This window comes from Jatropha curcas, chromosome 1 (assembly GCF_041381405.1).
Source record: "Jatropha curcas cultivar XTBG-Jc1 chromosome 1, XTBG_Jcur_1.0, whole genome shotgun sequence".
Classification (NCBI taxonomy): Eukaryota; Viridiplantae; Streptophyta; class Magnoliopsida; order Malpighiales; family Euphorbiaceae; genus Jatropha; species Jatropha curcas.
In genome coordinates this window covers 3,171,669-3,189,554 of record NC_143151.1, presented here as the reverse complement: position 1 = coordinate 3,189,554, position 17,886 = coordinate 3,171,669, and the positions used below count along the sequence as shown (strand labels likewise).

The window sequence follows — 17,886 nt, the reverse complement described above, 5'->3', positions numbered from 1 at the left end:
AAATAGAAAGAATAACTAGATTACAACAGATTGACTATTTCATAAAACTTTTTAAATAATGAATTAATGTGAAATAAAAATGTAAAAAAAAAAAAAACTAAATAATGTAACATAATAACAATTTAAATAAATCATATTAAATGAAGATAAACTAATTTTGGCCAAAATTGTAACTTTTTTAATTTCTGAAAATTTTTCTTTCTTTTTTTCTCAATTTTAAAGCCTAGGTAGGTTTGTCATCTATTTTTCTGATAATATTCATGTATCAATCAAATATTAAATTTTTACATTTTTGAATCATTTTTTTTTTTATAATTCCGACAATTAAAGGTTCAATTATTTTCAAAATATTTTTTCAATTAAAGCAAGTACTAAATCATTTTAAAGAAAATGAGTTTTCCTTTTTAAAAGAGAAAAATATTTTATCAAACAATGGTCTATTATTATGATTAAAGAATAAACCTATATATACATATTAAATAATTTGTCAACACTATTGTCTACTACCGGTAACGAATAACAGTAAGTAATGATTCTTCATATATTTTTTCTTATATTTAGTAATAAATTTATCACGTGAATTTTTTAATAATTATATTATTATGTTTTATTAATTAAAAATTGTAACATTTTCTAATTAATTTTGAATAGTACAACTACATATTAAAAATAAATTAATTGAAAAAAATGCTTTCAAAAATAAATTAAACCTAAATATATTTTTATATATTTAACTAATTTAAAAATTAAACATATTTAAAGTAGTAAGCAGATTGAATTACCGTAAATGTAAAAATATGAAGCAGAAAGAAAATTACACCTTGTCCTACAAAAATGTTAATATTAATTTGATTATTACTATATATATAAAAATATCTTTTATCAGTGAGTGTCGGGTGAGATTATAAAAATTTCATAGTGCCATATAGGATTAGAATAATTAAACTATACCATGTAAATTTCAAGAATTCCAAAATGCTTTAAAATTTTATAATTATGATATATTAATTATTTTGTTTTAATTTCCTATTGATTGAAATTAATTTATAAAAAAAATATAAGAATATAAATATTAAGATATAATAATCAATAATATAATAAACAATGAAAATTATTTGATTATATAAATGATTAAATAAATAATTAGTACAATAAAAATTTTTCACTAAATATGAAATAGTCATTTTAAAAAATTATTTTATTTTGTAACATTTTAGAAATGGTTTTCATAATTACAATTTACGAAAATTTTAACTTTATTTATTAAATTAAATTTAAATATTATAAATTTTAAATATTTATCTACAAATTAATTATATAAATATTAAAAATATTTTAATAAAAGATGAGATATAAAAATTTTAAAGTAAATATTTTCATTAAATTATTTATGTATAGCACAAGCATGTAACTAATAATAGGAGAAACGAAAAATAACCAGAAACCAGAAAATTTGATACTTTTGTATATATCCTGTGGAGTGCGCCCCAGTATAACAAAATAATCAAAGCACATCCCGATCAACATATTTCTTCTAATCGAACGGCAAAAGTCGCATCTGAGAAACAAACGGTCACTGCTGCTGGCAAATTCTACTCTTCTTTTGTCGTGTAGTTAACATATCACGTCATGTCTCTTTTTCGTTTTCTGGAAGATCACATCCTCTCTCTTAAAAAAAGCCCATTATTTTCCTTTGTCTCTCTCTTTCTCTTATTCGCTTCTTTCAATTTAGGGCAAAACTCGAACTCGCTCCTTTTGACTCACAAGCCATAAAATCTCTATTTCCATCGCTGATCTGCCTCTAAGGTACTGTTTCTATTTCTGTTTCCGAGTCTGACTCGCTCCGGTTTCGATCCCTAAATCATTCTCTACTTCTATTAAGATCCCTGTCTTTTTCTATCTATTGGCGTTATAGCTTACTGTATATTGTAAATCTGGGCCATTAATTTAGGGGTTTCTGAAGACAATTGGCTTTGTTCGTGTTGGCTCTTTCTGTGGTATAGATTTTAGTGTGAATATTGGAGGATGGCGATATGTAATTTAGTTTGGCATTTATTTGCTTGCTGAGAGACAGTGGGAATATGAAAGAAAATGAACTGTTTAGCATTAGTTTAATATAAATTGAAAGCACCTTAAGTAAACTAGGTAGTGAGTTTGATCTTTTTTTCTTTTCTGCTCACTGTTTTTTGAAGTAATGGAGTAATGGTGGATGAGTAATTTAGATTTTAACTAGTTCAGTTTAGTTTTCCGCGTTTTGTTTTGTGGAGAACTGGCAAATGGCCATTTTGTTATTTGATGAGTACAGATTAGTTAATTTGGTAAGGTAATGTATATTGCAATGCTGCATTTTATGCGGAAAATTGTTTTTATTGTCTTTGTGAGCATCTGGTTTATAGAGAGAGAGAGAGAGAGAGAGAGAGAGAGAGAGAGAGAGAGAGAGGGAGAGAGAGGGAGAGTTGATACATTCTTGTCCATGAATGTTGGTTGACCAGTGTGATGAAGCATGTGCTTGTAGCCTGTTCCATTAATGATTTAAATAATTGTTTTCACAGTACTTCATTCCGCTTCAATTGGGAATGTGGTAAGTTTCTGTTTAATCATTTGTCTTTTAATCTATATCTAGGATAATATATAATAAGTTTGTTGTTTCAGTAACTTATCGGAAATGGTAATCTAGCATGACCTTGTTTCTTTGTTCTGTTTGTTGTGAGTGAAGTTTTGTAAATGTAGCTAAGCAAGGGCTGGATTTTCCAAAAGGCGATTCTGACAGCTACTAGAAATTGTTCAAGAAAAATTGATAGTTGGCAGTGGTGCACAAGGAAATTCCCTTTTGTTAAAGACATGTATAGAAGTATAGTTGGGCTCTATGTCTGTTTTGTAGAAGTAGATGGCTTACAGAAAATGACGCATTGTGTTAATATCTAAAGAGAAGCTCATTCTTTGTTTTCTTTTATTGCATAATCATAAATTTGAAGCATTTGTTTTCTTTCCCTCCCTCCTGAGCATCTCTTGCATGGCTGTATTGCTTGTTTTCTTATGAGTTTATGATTGCATCCTACTGCCTTCCTTTTCTCCATTGCTTTTCATCCTACTAATTTTCTTTTTCCTTACCCTTGTTTTTTTTCTTTTTGGTGGGTTTCTCACAATCTAATGGTCCTTTTCAGGCTGTAGGTCAATTATTTATTGGGAAAAGTTTTTTGATCAGTTGCCTTCTATACCTTGACCCAAGACAAAGAACAGAAGCTCCTCAGCAAGGAATGATTTTTTGCATGAACTTTTGACATTTATGCAATGTCGGGTTTACTTAATGTATTGACGCTTTTCTCTATGACCTAGTTATACTTGTACAATTCTGGATTATTATCTTCTTGGGGACTATTAGTTTAGGTTGTTTGTATGCTTGTTTTGATGTGTTGCCTTTCATGCGCGTTTATTATTTAAACACTAGTCAAACCTTTTGGACATGAACTTGTCAACTTGCTCTTGACTTGTGCCAGATGTCTTACTGGATTATGTCATTTTGTTTCTTGAATATCTAGTGTCTTGAACATGTGATTTGTTTGGCATACTACTGAATTTTGTGACTGAGCATGCTATGCTGATAGGAATTTCAAATGAATTGGGTGGGAGACATGAGACCTTGGATTGAACTGGAAGCAGTTTTCTGAATAGATTTATTCCTAAGTACAGTAGATTTATAATTTTGTTCCTGTTCCATAATATCTAAGAATAATTTTCTCGGACTTGGAAGGTACAAAATAAATTAGCAGCACCCATATTCAAAGCCCATTTTTTACCATTAGCAATAACATTTTTCAGTTGCATATCATAATGGATCCAGACTTAATATTCTCTCTTCCTGTGTGGTCTTTTGCATTTATTTTCTGTTTATGTTGGAGCATATAAATCTGCAATTGGGATTTGAAGTTACTTCCTCTAGATCGTTTATGTGTATTTGTTTTTTTGTAATATTTAATCTGCTTTCGCTTGCAGTCTTCGCTTAACAGTTCAGCTTCAAATCTTCCAGACAGCACTGGACGTTCTTTTGCTACTTCTTTCTCTGGTCAGTCTGGTGCAGCATCTCCTGTTTTTCATCATACTGGTGGGTAGATCTGCTGAATATCTTTACTTGTGTATTTGATAAAGTACATATTTGGTTTATAATTGTGTGGTTTCTCATTGCAGGTACTATTCAAGGCCTACATAATATCCATGGGAGCTTTAATGTTCCCAACATGCCTGGTACCCTCACATCAAGGAACACAGCAGTAAATAATATTCCTTCCGGTGGAGTTCAACAACCTACCGGAAGCCTCTCTAGTGGGCGCTTTGCATCTAATAATCTTCCTGTTGCTCTCTCTCAGGTATATGTAATATGTTCGTAAAGTAGTAACTGTAATTTGTTGTGCTCAATCACAAGCAAATGTTCTTCTTGTTTTCTCATTACATTTTTTCCCTGCAATGCACTCTGCAGTTATCTCATGGTAGCTCTCATGGACATTCAGGAGTCACGAATAGAGGAGGTATAAGTGTTGTAGGGAACCCTGGATTTAGTAGTAACACAAATGGAGTTGGAGGTTCTATTCCTGGAATTCTTCCCACCTCTGCTGGTATTGGTAACCGGAATGCTGTGCCAGGATTGGGAGTATCGCCAATTTTGGGGAATGCAGGTCCTCGGATTACAAGTTCTATGGGAAACATGGTTGGCGGGGGTAACATCGGCAGGAGCATAAGCTCAGGTGGAGCATTATCCGTGCCTGGTCTATCTCGGTTAAATCTAAGTGCTAATAGCGGATCTGGAAGTTTAAGCGTCCAAGGACAAAATAGATTAATGGGTGGTGTGCTTCCACAAGGTATGAAGTAAATTAATACCTTAACTAATAGTTTGTGAGCTAAGAGTAAGAGAGAAACATTACTGTGATGCTCTGGTTTGCAAATTGTTAATACTTTTTTTGAAGTGTATTTTGTTTAAAAATTGAGCTTGTTCTGTTTTTGTTATCTGTTGTCTGTGCTGCTTCCCCAAACATCTATCTGATATGTTGGAGCCTCAGCTGAATAGAAATTAATGCTTGTCCATATAGTTTGTCAAATTTGTGGCACATGCACTCTTGCAATATGGTAGAAAAACACTGCTGGATTTCAGCAGATTTCTGAATGTATATGTGATTTACCCACTTGGTTTCTTATAGAAGGATGATTAGTTAAATATCTGATAGCATCATAGAGTGATGAAGCTTACATTTTATTTGATTTTATTTTTTTGTTTTGTTGCTGCATAACTGAAATAGTAGATTTGAGTTGTTTGATTTAGTTTTGTTTGTTTCATGAGTATCCAATTTTGCAACATTTTTTTGGTTGGCTTTCAGAGTGCATCTTTGCTTAGAAGTTAATTTGCTTTCTATGATACACTGTATCTGAAATTTTCTTTTTATTAATGAATGATATAGTTGCAAGTGGTTTGACTAAGGCTTAGTTGTTGTTGTTGTTGTTGTTACTGTTGTTGTTGCGGTTGTAAGTATCCTTTAGCTATACTTGCTTGTGTAAATGACATTTTCTGGATTCAGGATCTCCGCAGGTAATTTCTATGTTGGGAAATTCCTATCCCACTGCTGGTGGTCCTCTTTCGCAAAGCCATGTCCAAGCAGTGAACAATCTTAGCTCCATGGGAATGTTGAATGATGTCAACTCCAATGACAGTTCTCCGTTTGACATAAATAATGATTTCCCTCAGTTGACAAGTCGCCCTAGTTCTGCTGGAGGTCCACAAGGACAATTGGGTAATTACATCCTGATTTTATGATCTAGCTTTTGGTTGCTTTTGTTAATTATTCTACCTGTAATTGTGGAATAAAATATAAAGCTAAAATATTTCAGGTTCATTAAGAAAACAAGGTCTTGGAGTTAGCCCTATTGTTCAGCAAAACCAAGAGTTCAGCATCCAAAATGAAGATTTTCCAGCTTTACCAGGATTTAAAGGTCTTAGATATTTATTTGGCTTATGTTCTGCTTTAACTCCACCATATTGTAATGACCATAATATAAGATTTGCTTCAGGTGGTAATGCTGATTACACAATGGATTTGCATCAAAAAGAACAACTGCATGACAATACTATATCAATGATGCAATCTCAGCACTTCCCTGTGAGCCTTAACTCAGAACATTGGCATTTACATTGAGTTTCCTGCTTTGTAGTTTCTCTTATTTTTCAATTTTGCTTTCTGCAGATGGGCAGATCTTCTGGATTCAACTTAGGTGGAACTTATTCATCTTATCGTCCACAGCAGCAACAGCAACATGCTCCAGCTGTCAGTAGTAGTGGTGTCTCCTTTTCATCTGTAAACAATCAAGATCTTCTTCATGGTTCAGATATATTTCCATCTTCACATTCAACCTATCACTCGCAGGTGTGAGAGTTTGTGCCTGTAAATAGTTTTTAACAAATATATTTTTGGTTTTTCCAATGTCATGACACAAGTTATTGCGGCTTCAATTCTTAAAATAGAAAACACTGTAAATTAAGTTTTCACTGGAGTGGTTTCATTTTCTCACAGTGGGCAAGTGTCATCACAGACTTGCTTTTTTTTTTTTTTTCTTGATATTTGTCACGTTTTTAGAATTTATTTCTTTTAACCCATATATATCATCTTTGATTCAGACCAATGGACCACCTGGAATCGGACTGAGACCTCTAAACTCACCAAATACTGTTTCGGGTATTGGATCGTATGACCAGCTCATCCAGCAATATCAACAACACCAGAACCAGTCTCAGTTCCGTTTACAACAAATGTCAGCTGTCAACCAGTCATTTAGGGATCAGAGCATGAAAACCATGCAGACTGCACAATCTGCTCCAGATCCATTTGGCTTACTTGGCTTGCTAAGCGTTATTAGGATGAGTGACCCTGATCTGACCTCCCTGGCACTTGGAATTGATTTAACAACTCTTGGATTAAATTTGAATGCAGCAGAAAATCTTCACAAGACATTTGGTTCTCCATGGTCTGATGAGCCCGCTAAGGGTGATCCAGAGTTTAGTGTGCCTCAATGCTATTATGCGAAACAACCTCCTGCTCTACATGTAAGTTGCACCTTTCTTTCTTGCTCATATTTGTTTGTCTTGTTTTGATCCGCATATTTATATGTATATATATAATTTTTAAGCATTTAGTGCTCTTGCTCCTTTTCCTTGCTCTTACTTCATTTGTGTGGCTGCAGCAAGGCTACTTTGCGAAATTCACGGTTGAAACATTGTTTTATATATTTTACAGGTGCATTCTCTATTGTGTTTGTCTTTTTTTTTTTTTTATCTTTGTGTGTGTGTGTGTGTGTGTGTGTGTGTGTGTGTGAAGTTTTAGCACTCATGTGTTTTGTATTTTATTCCTTTTCTCATTTTCAGCATGCCAAAAGACGAGGCTCAATTATATGCTGCAAATGAACTGTAAGCTCTCTACTCTATCTATGAACTGAGTTCAATGCCTTTTCACATCCAAGTAGCTTCCTCCCTCTTCCCTTTTACTGCCTTTCTTACTTATGCATGGACTTATCTCAAAGATATAACCAATGTGTTTATTTTTGAAGGTGATTGAGTTTTTGGAGTATTTTCTGTCCTGCTACTGTTGATAATGGCTTTGTGAAACTTCTTGTTGGCAGTTATAACAGAGGTTGGTTTTATCACAAAGAGCACCGATTGTGGTTCATAAGAGTTCCCAATGTAGAGCCACTTGTTAAGACAAACACATATGAGAGAGGATCTTACCACTGTTTCGATCCAAACACATTTGAAATAATCCGCAAGGTTTGGACATATTCATATTTATTTCATTTTGCACTTCACTTATTAATGTGCTGGCAATTTGTTTGTTATCTCTCTTTACTGTTGCACATTTGATGTGGATGCAGGATAATTTTGTTGTTCATTACGAGGTATTGGAAAAGAGACCGGCTCTACCTCAACATTAACAAGTTTTTCCATTTGCAATGTAAAGTTTTTGATTATGTACTCATTCATTAGAATGTAAGTCAGTTTGCAGCATTAATGTTTACTTGAATTTCACAGTTTCTGTCAATTTTCTTGTCAATCTTGTTGCAGTTATTAGCCAATTTAGCAATACAACCCATCTTAGTAAACTGAAGATGACAAAATCTAAACACAACAGCTTCAGCTTGCTGTGAAATAACTATACCTATTAGCTGGTTTCCGCCTGCCTGTAAACTTCGTCCGACCATTTCATAGTGCAGGTTTGTGGTTTTGCAGGATTCAACAATAAATAAAATTGAAGGTTCTGATTTTGAGCGACAAGCAATGCCAAGTCACCTACTATCCCCAATTAGTATGGTGTATCGTGCTTGCTGGTTACTTTTTCATGTAAAAGAATCATTTTCAATATTATCGGAATAAGTGATTTTTGTGTTCAGCTGACATGAAACCTTTATGGTTAAAACATGTAAAATTTATTCTAAAAGCAAAGAAGCGAAAAATAAAAATCTCAAAACAGAAGTAAAAAGCTCACACAAGAAGACCTTTATGTTATATGAAACTGTGGTGCGTGTACAGAGGGCCTTCTAATTCGATTTTCGTACTAGCTGTCTTGGTGAATTATCAAGCTTTACAAGGATATAAAAATGGTCTACCCATCTGGTTTTTGTCGGGAAGATGGTAAGAAATGTACTCTTTGCAAGTCTTTTTGGGAATTTCTTTTAGCCTATCCTAGCTTATAAAAATTCATTATTTTGAATCAAATATAGTATTATTTTAAACTATGATGATTCCATAGTCAAAGGAAACTTCTTCGAAATATTAAGTATTTTCGACATCTTATTTTTTCTTTGGCTAAACAAAATGTTCCTTTCAAATAATTAGATATTGTTATTTACGTTTCCTATCAGGGACGCTGTGTAGTATAGTTGTTAAGATTGACAGCATTTAATAATTAATATTAGCAAAGTGATTAAAATTTATAGATCCTGCTAATTTTACTGCTCATTCATCAACCTTGTTTTGCAGAAATCTATTTGACATTTTCAACATATAGTATTTTCTCTAGTAACAGTTCCAATATAGTATTTTCTCTAGTAACAGTTCCAATAATCAAGCAAACAACAGTCGGAACAGTTAGGGTTATAAACTTATAATTGTGTTCCTTTACGGCTTACCAAAATGTGATATGTCAATAAATTGAAGCTTAAAGTGTACAAATAACAATAAGATGATGCTAATTCTTATGTTCCAACATTGGCTCCTGTACTTCCATGCTGTCGAAGAAGATCTCGAAGCTCTTCATCATCAATATCATGAAGCCTGGGTTGATAATCAGTAATTCGACCATTACCATTGATTGAAATATCTTCTCCACTTGCTGTCTCCAAAGAATGCTCATTGGCATAAATACCATTTGAAGCTACTGCAACGTTTTCTCCATCTGATAAAAATGTTATATGCTGTATCTTATCTGATGGCGTGACCATTGCTACCGAAGAATTCTCTTCTTGAGTTTTATTACCCATCTCTATTTCTGTTTCTTGGCCTTGGCTTTGGCTTGAGATTGCTGGTTGCTTTCGCTTCGAGAAATAAATTACCATTATTACTGCAATTACTATCAGCATGCATATCGGTATTCCAACTGCTAATCCAATTATTAGTGCTAAATTCTTTTTCTTTGATTTATGGAGATTCAGATTCTGGTTCCCGTCTATGCTGCATTATTGACATTACAGAAAAAAAGCATTTACATAATTAGGAATTTTAAATGTATTGTAACGAAATTAATTATAATTGAGTTACTTACTAGTAAGTTAATTTGTTGTTGTCAACTATACTTTGAGGAATATCTCCTGAAAAATCATTATCTCGAAGATCACTGACAACAAGTTAGAAAAACAAAGTAGTAAGAATTTGAATTTCAAATCCATGAAGCCGCATGTAATTAATTACCTGCAGATTTACCAATCAAGAGAAAATCCAACTTGTGGAATTAAAACTTACAGGAGTTGCAGACTGGGTAGCATTCCAAGGAAATCTGGAATTGGACCATTAAGACTGTTGTTTGCCAAGTTTCTGGATTCATTAAAAGGGAAAATAATGTTATATTTATGTCAAAATATGAAGATAAAATAAAGAAGGTACAAGTTTAAATGGCTCACAATGTTTCAAGGGCTTTCATTTGGTTGAAATCAGGAAGAGGACCTTTAAGACCATATCCTGACAGATTTCTGCAATATAAAAGGTAAAATTTTCAATTTAAAAGAGAGAGAAATATTATATGAGGTTCTTTTTTATTTAAATTGTCTTTGGCTAAAACACCAGACATTGAAATAACCCTTGGTGGGCTAATATCTGAGCAACCAAGCCATTGCCAGACAGTATCACTTGGGAGACATGGTTCACCATTCCATCCCTTAAGCTGATCAAATGAATTGATAAGTACAGCCAAGCCATCCACTGTTTCAACAAAACCCACTTCAATTGTCTTTTATAAATCACAAAAACACGAAACTGACGGATGAAAAAAAAAAAAGAAATAAAGTTACTTACAGTCATCCTTTGATGTTCCTGCAGTGACGAGAAAATCACTCGCAGTGTATACCTCAATTGCACTAACTATTGGTGGTAATGTAGAATCATAGGATGGAACTAAGGCAACATTTAAAGGACCAAAAGATGGAGTATTTATCGTATATCCTGTGCAATTTTGGTATTCTGGGGAAATTGTGGCTTCTAATCCCCCATTCACATACAGATAAAATTTCCTTAGAGCAGTAATATCTTGAATTTCTGTAAAATAAATGTCAATACGGTCAAGGCGATTCATTTTATTGAATGTGAAAGGTAAAAGGATTGATTCTGTGTAATATGGAGATTCCACAGCTCGGACTATTGCCGTTTCAGGAGGTTCATTGACAGTGGTAAAGTAAAGGGAAGTGAAATTGGCTTCTACAGGATCTAGTCCTGAGGGTGTCATTGGCTTCCATATGCGATTCAATCTATCATCAGGATACCTGTGGGTTCATCGAACAAAAGATGCTGTTAGAAAATGGACATAACATGGTACTTTTCTCAGAGAATTTTTTTAAAAATTTTTCACGAGTATCCCACACCCTTGGTAATGAAATTAATCTCTTTCTAGAGTTTATGATGTCCCTCTCTATAAATTATTTTCTTTGTGGATCAAACTTTGATCTTGTAGAGGTCATCCACTGAGCTCAAAGGAGTTCACCATTTGAGCTACTCTTTACGAATTTCCTCATTGATATTTTGTTTTTGAATAAGTCCTTTAAGATACAACCCGCTGCTAAACCGCTGCTACAAAAAAGTTTGTAAGAATTTAATTCAATTGAATTTATTTTGCTAATTCTTATGTATAAAAAAATATAATGGATAAAGTTCAATTGTATGAATCTAAAAAAATATTTTTTAAATAAACATAATCATGCTATCTTAGGTTAGATCCAATTCAATTTAAGTACACTTAACCCATAGTCAAATTACACAATATAATTTTGAATGATAGAGGTCGTTTGGATTGATAGAATTTGAACATTAAATGTATCCATTTCGTGGATTTATTAGATTCCTTCGTTTGGTTGAAAAAAAAAAAAATTATAATACATGTAATTGATAGATTCCATCATAACACTAATTCGATATCATTTTAGAAGAAAGAGAGTTAATAATATAAAATCAATGGATTTTTTTTTTCCACTAAGCAATAGAATGTGAAACTCCATTGATTTCACAATACATGGAATTTACATTCTATGTAAAATCCATTTATTCTACGTCAACCCAAACGATCTCTAAAGGAATAAAATAAATTGGATGTATATAGAGCAGTATTTTCACAAGAATTCAGTTCAATTCTAGAATTGAATAATATTGAATTCTTCCACATATTGAGCCATAAAAAGCAGAACTGTGCATTTGATAAAGTTTTAAAGAAATTGTGATAGGTTGTAAAATTTGAAACAAAAGAAGTATTTTCTTACCCAAGAATCAATTCACTACCTCCATAATTGTATCTGTAGCCTGTAATCCAAGCTCTATCTTCACTCATACGAGGATAACTTTCATCAGGCATAGCCCAAGCTTCAAGCATGGAAATAAAAGGAAATTGCTGATCTTCAGTGTAAGCTAGACATACACTAATATTCTTTCCTTTGCTTCTATACATTACTTCATGGAAGATAGTATCTGTTAGATATGTGTCTCAGAAACTAAGAGTAATTCAAAAAGGATCTTAAACAACAAAATTTATAAACATGTGAAGGCTTTTTTTTTATTATATTGAAACACTATTACAGAAGTATTTATAGACTCTAAAAACAGAAAACTTCAGAAAAATAAGCAAACTTATTATGCATATCTGATATGATAAGCATATTAAATTATTCCTTAAAAATAGCAACAGAATAACAAATAATTATCTAATCTTCCAACGGCCTTCACCATAGCTACTAAGTCAACATTCAACAAAACTCCTCCTTGGCTTAGGAGCAGCAAACTCCAAGTCTTTCTCTTAAATATTCAAATCTAGCCTTAGAGAGAGATTTGGTCAAAATATCAGCATTCTGAAATTCTGAATTGCAGTGCACCAAACTTATTTCACCATTCTTTTGAACTTCCCTAAGGAAATACAATTTAATCTTGAAGTGCTTAGTTTTTCCATGAAATACTGGATTATTTGCAATTGAGATTGCAGCCTGGTTGTCGACATAAACCTCTGTACTTCCTTTTTCTTCCATAGACAAGTCAGCTAACAATTTCCTTATCCACAAAGCTTGATTAACTGCTAAAGTGGCTGCAACATATTCTGCTTCAGCTGTGGATTGAGCTATCACATCTTGCTTTTTGGAACACCAGGAAAATACACCAGAACTAAAACTGAAACAGTAACCGGAAGTGCTCTTCATATCATCTAAGCAACCGGCCCAATCACTATCGGAAAAACCATGAAAATTAAAATTCTGAACTTGACTGAACTTAATACCATGGTTTATTGTGCCTTTAATATATCTAATTATACGTTTTGCTGCTTGAAAATGAATCTCACTAGCACAATGCATGTATCTTGACAGCAAACTTACAGCATGCATGATATCAGGTCGGGTTGCAGTTAGATACATTAGGCAACCTATTAAACTCCTGTACAGCACCTCATCTACCTTTTTGGCTCCATCTTCTTTGCAAAATTTCTCCTTCAGATTCATTGGAGTTGTGGTTGACTTGCAATTCTCCATCTTGAATTTTTTTAGAATCTCCTTGGCATATTTTTGTTGACAAATAAAAACTTCATTTTCTTTTTGATGCACTTCAATTCCAAGAAAAAAAGACATTTCTCCAAGGTCTGTCATTTCAAACACCTCCATCATCTCTGCCTTGAATTGATTTATCATTCTTCCATTGCTACCTGTTATTAATAGATCATCAACATACAAAGATATTATGAGTATATCTGTTTCTATTTTCTTAACATAGAGAGTGAATTCACTCAAGCTTTTCTCAAAGCCTAAGCTTAGAAGATGAGAATCAATTCGGCTGTACCAAGCCCTAGGGGCTTGCTTCAAACCATATAAGGCTTTTTTCAAACGATATACTTTATCTTCATCTCCTTTAACCAGAAAACCTTCGGGCTGCTCTATAAAAATTTCTTCTTCCAAGTAACCGTTTAAAAAAGCCGACTTTACATCAAGTTGATGAACCTTCCATCCCTTTTGTGCAACTATAGCTAATAGCATTCTGATTGTATCAAGACGAGCCACAGGAGCAAAAGTTTCAGAAAAATCAACTCCGAACATTTGAGCATAACCTTTGACCACTAGTCTTGCTTTATGTTTATTAATAGATCCATCAGAATTCAGCTTTGTCCGATAAACCCATTTTACTCCAATGGCCTTCTTGTGTGTTGGTCTATCCACAAGCTCCCATGTATCATTTTTCTCAATCATTCTCAGCTCCTCCTCCATTGCTAAAACCCATTTCTCATCTAAAACAGCATCTGCAAATTTTTCTGGTTCCATGATAGCCACATTGCATCTGTGATAAATGTCTTCAAGTGATCTTGTGCCCCTTACTGGTTCATCATCAAAGGCATCATCAAAAAATTCTAAGGCATCACCATTTTCTTTAACTGTTTTTGGAATTTTGTTATTTTTAGCATCATTCCAACTCCATTTTTCATCTTCCAGAAACCTCACATCTCTGCTGGTTATGACTTTATCCACTTGAGGTAGATAAACTCTGTAAGCTTTTGACGTGTTGCTATAGCCTACAAAGATTCCTGCTTCAGCCTTTCTATCAAGCTTATCCCTTTTCACCTGAGGCACATAAGAAAAACACAGGCATCCAAATATTTTTAAGTTTAACAGAAATGGTTGATAACCAAACCAAGCCTCGAAAGGAGTTTTATTCTTCAAAGCTTTAGTAGAAAGCCTATTGAGTAAAAAAACTGCAGTACTCGCAGCCTCTGCCCAGAATTTCTTCGGCAAATCCATTTCATGTAGCAGACATCTTGTCATCTCCATTATCACTCTATTCTTTCTTTCACTTACTCCATTCTGCTGTGGAGTGTATGGTGCCGTCAATTGGTGTTCAATTCCTGCGTCTTTACAAAATCTGTTGAATTTATCAGATGTGTATTCCGTGCCATTATCAGATCGTATGACATGTAACTCACATCCACTTTGATTTTCAACCCATGTTTTGAACTCCCAAAAAATACCAGCAACCTCAGTTTTGGATTTAAGAAAATATATCCAACAGAATCTTGTACAATCATCAATGAATATAATATAATACTTACTACCATTCAAGGATGATACTTTCAGCGGGCCTCCAACATCTGTATGTACAAGTTCTAGCTTATGAGTTGCTCTCCATTCTGTTCTTTTTGGAAAAGGCAATCTGGTCTGCTTTCCATATTGACAGGCTGCACACATCGGCAAATCTTTCTCCAGGTCTGGTAAGCCTTTCACCATTTGATTTTTCTTCATAAATAGCACTGCATTATGATGAAAGTGCCCTAATCGTTTATGCCAAAGCATGGTGTTGCTGTCTCTTTGTGCAACAAAAGTTTGTTCTTGTTCCAGTATGTCAAGAACAAAACTTTTGCCTTTCATCTTGATTCTAAACACCTCTTTTCCTTCAGGATCGATGATTATACAACCTTTTTTTCTAAAGAGCACTTCATAATCTTTTTCTAGCAGCTGCCCAACACTTAACAAGTTTCGATCAATATCAGGAACAAATAAAACTTCAGAAATAAGTTTCTGACCTGATAGGCTATCTATTGACACAGTTCCTTTGCCTCTTGCAGCAATACGTTCACCATTTCCAATTCTGACTTTGGTGATGACGGTTGTGTCAAGCTCTTTAAATAATTCCCGATCATAGGTCATGTGGTTCGTGCAGCCGCTGTCTATAAGCCATCCTTCAGAGTTGTCTGTAGCAACACATGACGCCACAAATAAGTGCTCCTCCTGGTTTTCATCAACAACAGCCTTAGCCTCAACCTCTTCTTGCTGCTGTCCTTTGCATACTCTTTCGATGTGTCCCAACTGACCACATTTATGGCATTTAATATCTGGTCTCCACCAACACCTTTGTTGAGGATGATTTGTTTTCTTACAATGCGGACATGGTGGATAATTTTTGGCATTTCTTGTCCTCTGTGTCAGTTTCCCTTCTTTAATTCGTGAACTTGCTTGATAAGCACCTTCTACAGAAACTTCATTCCTCATAAGCCTTCTTTGCTCTAGAGCCTGTAAAGGATTTAAGAGTTCTGCCAAGGTAATACTTGACAGATCTTTAGAATTTTCCAAAGATGAGATCGTTGCTTCATATTTTTCAGGTAATGTGACTAGAATTTTTTGAATAATTCGTTCATCAGAAAATTCTTTGCCAAAAAGTCTCACCTTATTTGCAATATCGAGAAGTCTATCGGCATACTCTTTTGCAGTTTCTGATTCTTTCATCCTTTGTGTTTCAAAATCACGAAATAAATTCATGACTTGCATATTATCTAACTTTTCATTTCCTTTATACTCCTTTTCAAGATATTTCCAAATTTCTGCGGCAGATTTCTTTTGCATAATTCTGCTGAGAATCGAGGGTGAAACAGCAGAAAACAAACAATTCATGGCTTTAGCTTTTCTTGTCACCTTCTCTTTGTGACTTTTGATCTGAATCATTGTTGGGTTATCTCCAAGTGGTGGAACTTCATAATCTTCTTCCACAGCCTCCCACAGATCATAAGCTTTGAGATGAGTTTCCATCCTAATAGCCCAGACTTTGTATTTAACTCCATCAAATATTGGAGGAGTAATTGAACCATAACTAGACTCTCCCTCCATCTCACGGGTTGGTGTTTGGGTTTGATTTTGGTTCACTCAATTTCACAGGTCCTATAAGATATTGGCTCTGATACCACAATGTTAGATATGTGTCTCAGAAACTAAGAGTAATTCAAAAAGGATCTTAAACAACAAAATTTATAAACATGTGAAGGCTTTTTTTTTATTATATTGAAACACTATTACAGAAGTATTTATAGACTCTAAAAACAGAAAACTTCAGAAAAATAAGCAAACTTATTATGCATATCTGATATGATAAGCATATTAAATTATTCCTTAAAAATAGCAACAGAATAACAAATAATTATCTAATCTTCCAACGGCCTTCACCATAGCTACTAAGTCAACATTCAACAGTATCGGACAAGGAAGTCTCAACAGTAACCCAATTATTTCCATCAAATTGAAGATCAAAGCTTGGTGGATTGTTAAGACCGTCATAGTTTCCATAGTGAAACATAGCCCTAATAAAGTACCTGTCTAATGTTGGTGCAGGCAAATTGTAACAGTTCTTGTTCTGTTCTTTAAACACTCTTAATGTCTTTAATTGGTCTAAGACAATCTTGCTATTTTGAGATATTATTCTATTTTCACCTGTTTTAATGAATCCTTCATCAGTTTGCCATAGAAGTCCATTTTCATCAACGTGACTTGTTTGTGATCCGCAGTCGATTCTCACCCAGTTTGTTATTTCTAAGCAAAAACAAAAGCAAGAATTAGTTAAATTACTCTATACAATCTGAAATTTGATTGCTATACATATTGGTTTGGTATGAGATTTCAATTTTTCATTTTTTCAGCAAAAACATATTGTTCTGTGTTTAAAACATGGAAGAAACTGAGTATTTTCATGACTCTACCATACCGTTAATTCTGTTTCATTTCATTGGAGAAAAATCCAATTTTCAGTAATCATGAATGCGTAAGTTAAGTGCCATACCTTGAGACAGGGTGGCTTTGAGAAGGAAAGAAGCTATCAGGAAGAGGTAGGGGAAGAACTTTGCCATTGATGATTTTCTATAGTATTATGCTAGTAAAACTCGTTACAGGGTTTAGAAAATTTATTACTTGCTAAGGATCCTTCGATGGATTTTATCGGAAATGAGATGCAGAGAATTAAAATTCCAACGGGGCTCACACGTTTTTATGCTTACAAGAAAATGATTTTTTTTTTTTTTAAATTATGGCAGTTAATGTTTGTTAATTTTTGTAAAATCCAATTTTCATCGTATTAACAAATACAATGATAGCAACATGATATGCATTCAGGCCATCACTGTCTAATTAAAAAGATGATATATGACAATGGGATTGCTTATCCATGTAATCCTTAAAATTAATTATGGCATTATTCTCGGTATAATGTTTTTCAGTTACATCCATTGCCAAGGGTGGCTTCCCACTTCCCGTTTAAAAGTAGATAAAAAATCTGACTCCACCATTGGATCCTAAAATCATAGAACGGGTTCCAATGCGCTTCAACTACTAGACCAAACTATCTTGGGTTCCTATAGTCTTCAAATAAGGGAAAGC

The 17,886-nt window shown here is 33.7% G+C and overlaps 2 protein-coding genes and 1 non-coding gene across 7 annotated transcripts; 1 reads left to right on the top strand and 2 right to left on the bottom strand.

Moving 5' to 3' along the window:
* Positions 1 to 1,646: 1,646 nt before the first annotated feature.
* Positions 1,647 to 8,420, top strand: LOC105628189 (putative NOT transcription complex subunit VIP2). Of its 5 annotated transcripts, XM_012209558.4 has the most exons (15): positions 1,647 to 1,806; positions 3,165 to 3,309; positions 3,994 to 4,102; positions 4,186 to 4,364; positions 4,475 to 4,853; positions 5,565 to 5,777; positions 5,875 to 5,976; positions 6,055 to 6,143; positions 6,228 to 6,407; positions 6,659 to 7,084; positions 7,222 to 7,274; positions 7,403 to 7,444; positions 7,657 to 7,801; positions 7,906 to 7,985; positions 8,096 to 8,420. In XM_012209558.4, the coding sequence occupies exons 2-14, from the start codon at positions 3,292 to 3,294 to the stop codon at positions 7,963 to 7,965; spliced, it is 1,995 nt and encodes a 664-aa protein (XP_012064948.1). In that variant the 5' UTR covers positions 1,647 to 1,806; positions 3,165 to 3,291; the 3' UTR covers positions 7,966 to 7,985; positions 8,096 to 8,420. The 5 variants fall into 5 exon arrangements, with proteins under 5 accessions (XP_012064948.1, XP_012064947.1, XP_089580990.1 ...); XM_012209557.4 differs by lacking the exon at positions 8,096 to 8,420 and having other exon boundaries at positions 7,906 to 8,072; XM_089724858.1 differs by lacking the exons at positions 1,647 to 1,806; positions 8,096 to 8,420 and adding an exon at positions 2,425 to 2,581 and having other exon boundaries at positions 7,906 to 8,072.
* Positions 4,022 to 4,102, bottom strand: LOC119371406 (small nucleolar RNA snoR35). The gene has a single exon (XR_005179024.1). It is a non-coding gene; the product is annotated as a small nucleolar RNA snoR35 (small nucleolar RNA).
* Positions 8,421 to 9,225: 805 nt separating the features above from the next.
* Positions 9,226 to 17,360, bottom strand: LOC110008664 (putative LRR receptor-like serine/threonine-protein kinase At1g05700). Its single transcript, XM_020676974.2, has 9 exons — positions 17,294 to 17,360; positions 16,702 to 17,046; positions 11,989 to 12,193; positions 10,538 to 11,001; positions 10,312 to 10,444; positions 10,147 to 10,215; positions 9,989 to 10,060; positions 9,792 to 9,863; positions 9,226 to 9,700 (listed from the first exon to the last, which is right to left on the bottom strand). The coding sequence occupies exons 1-9, from the start codon at positions 17,358 to 17,360 to the stop codon at positions 9,226 to 9,228; spliced, it is 1,902 nt and encodes a 633-aa protein (XP_020532633.2).
* Between the last annotated feature and the right edge of the window lie 526 nt (positions 17,361 to 17,886).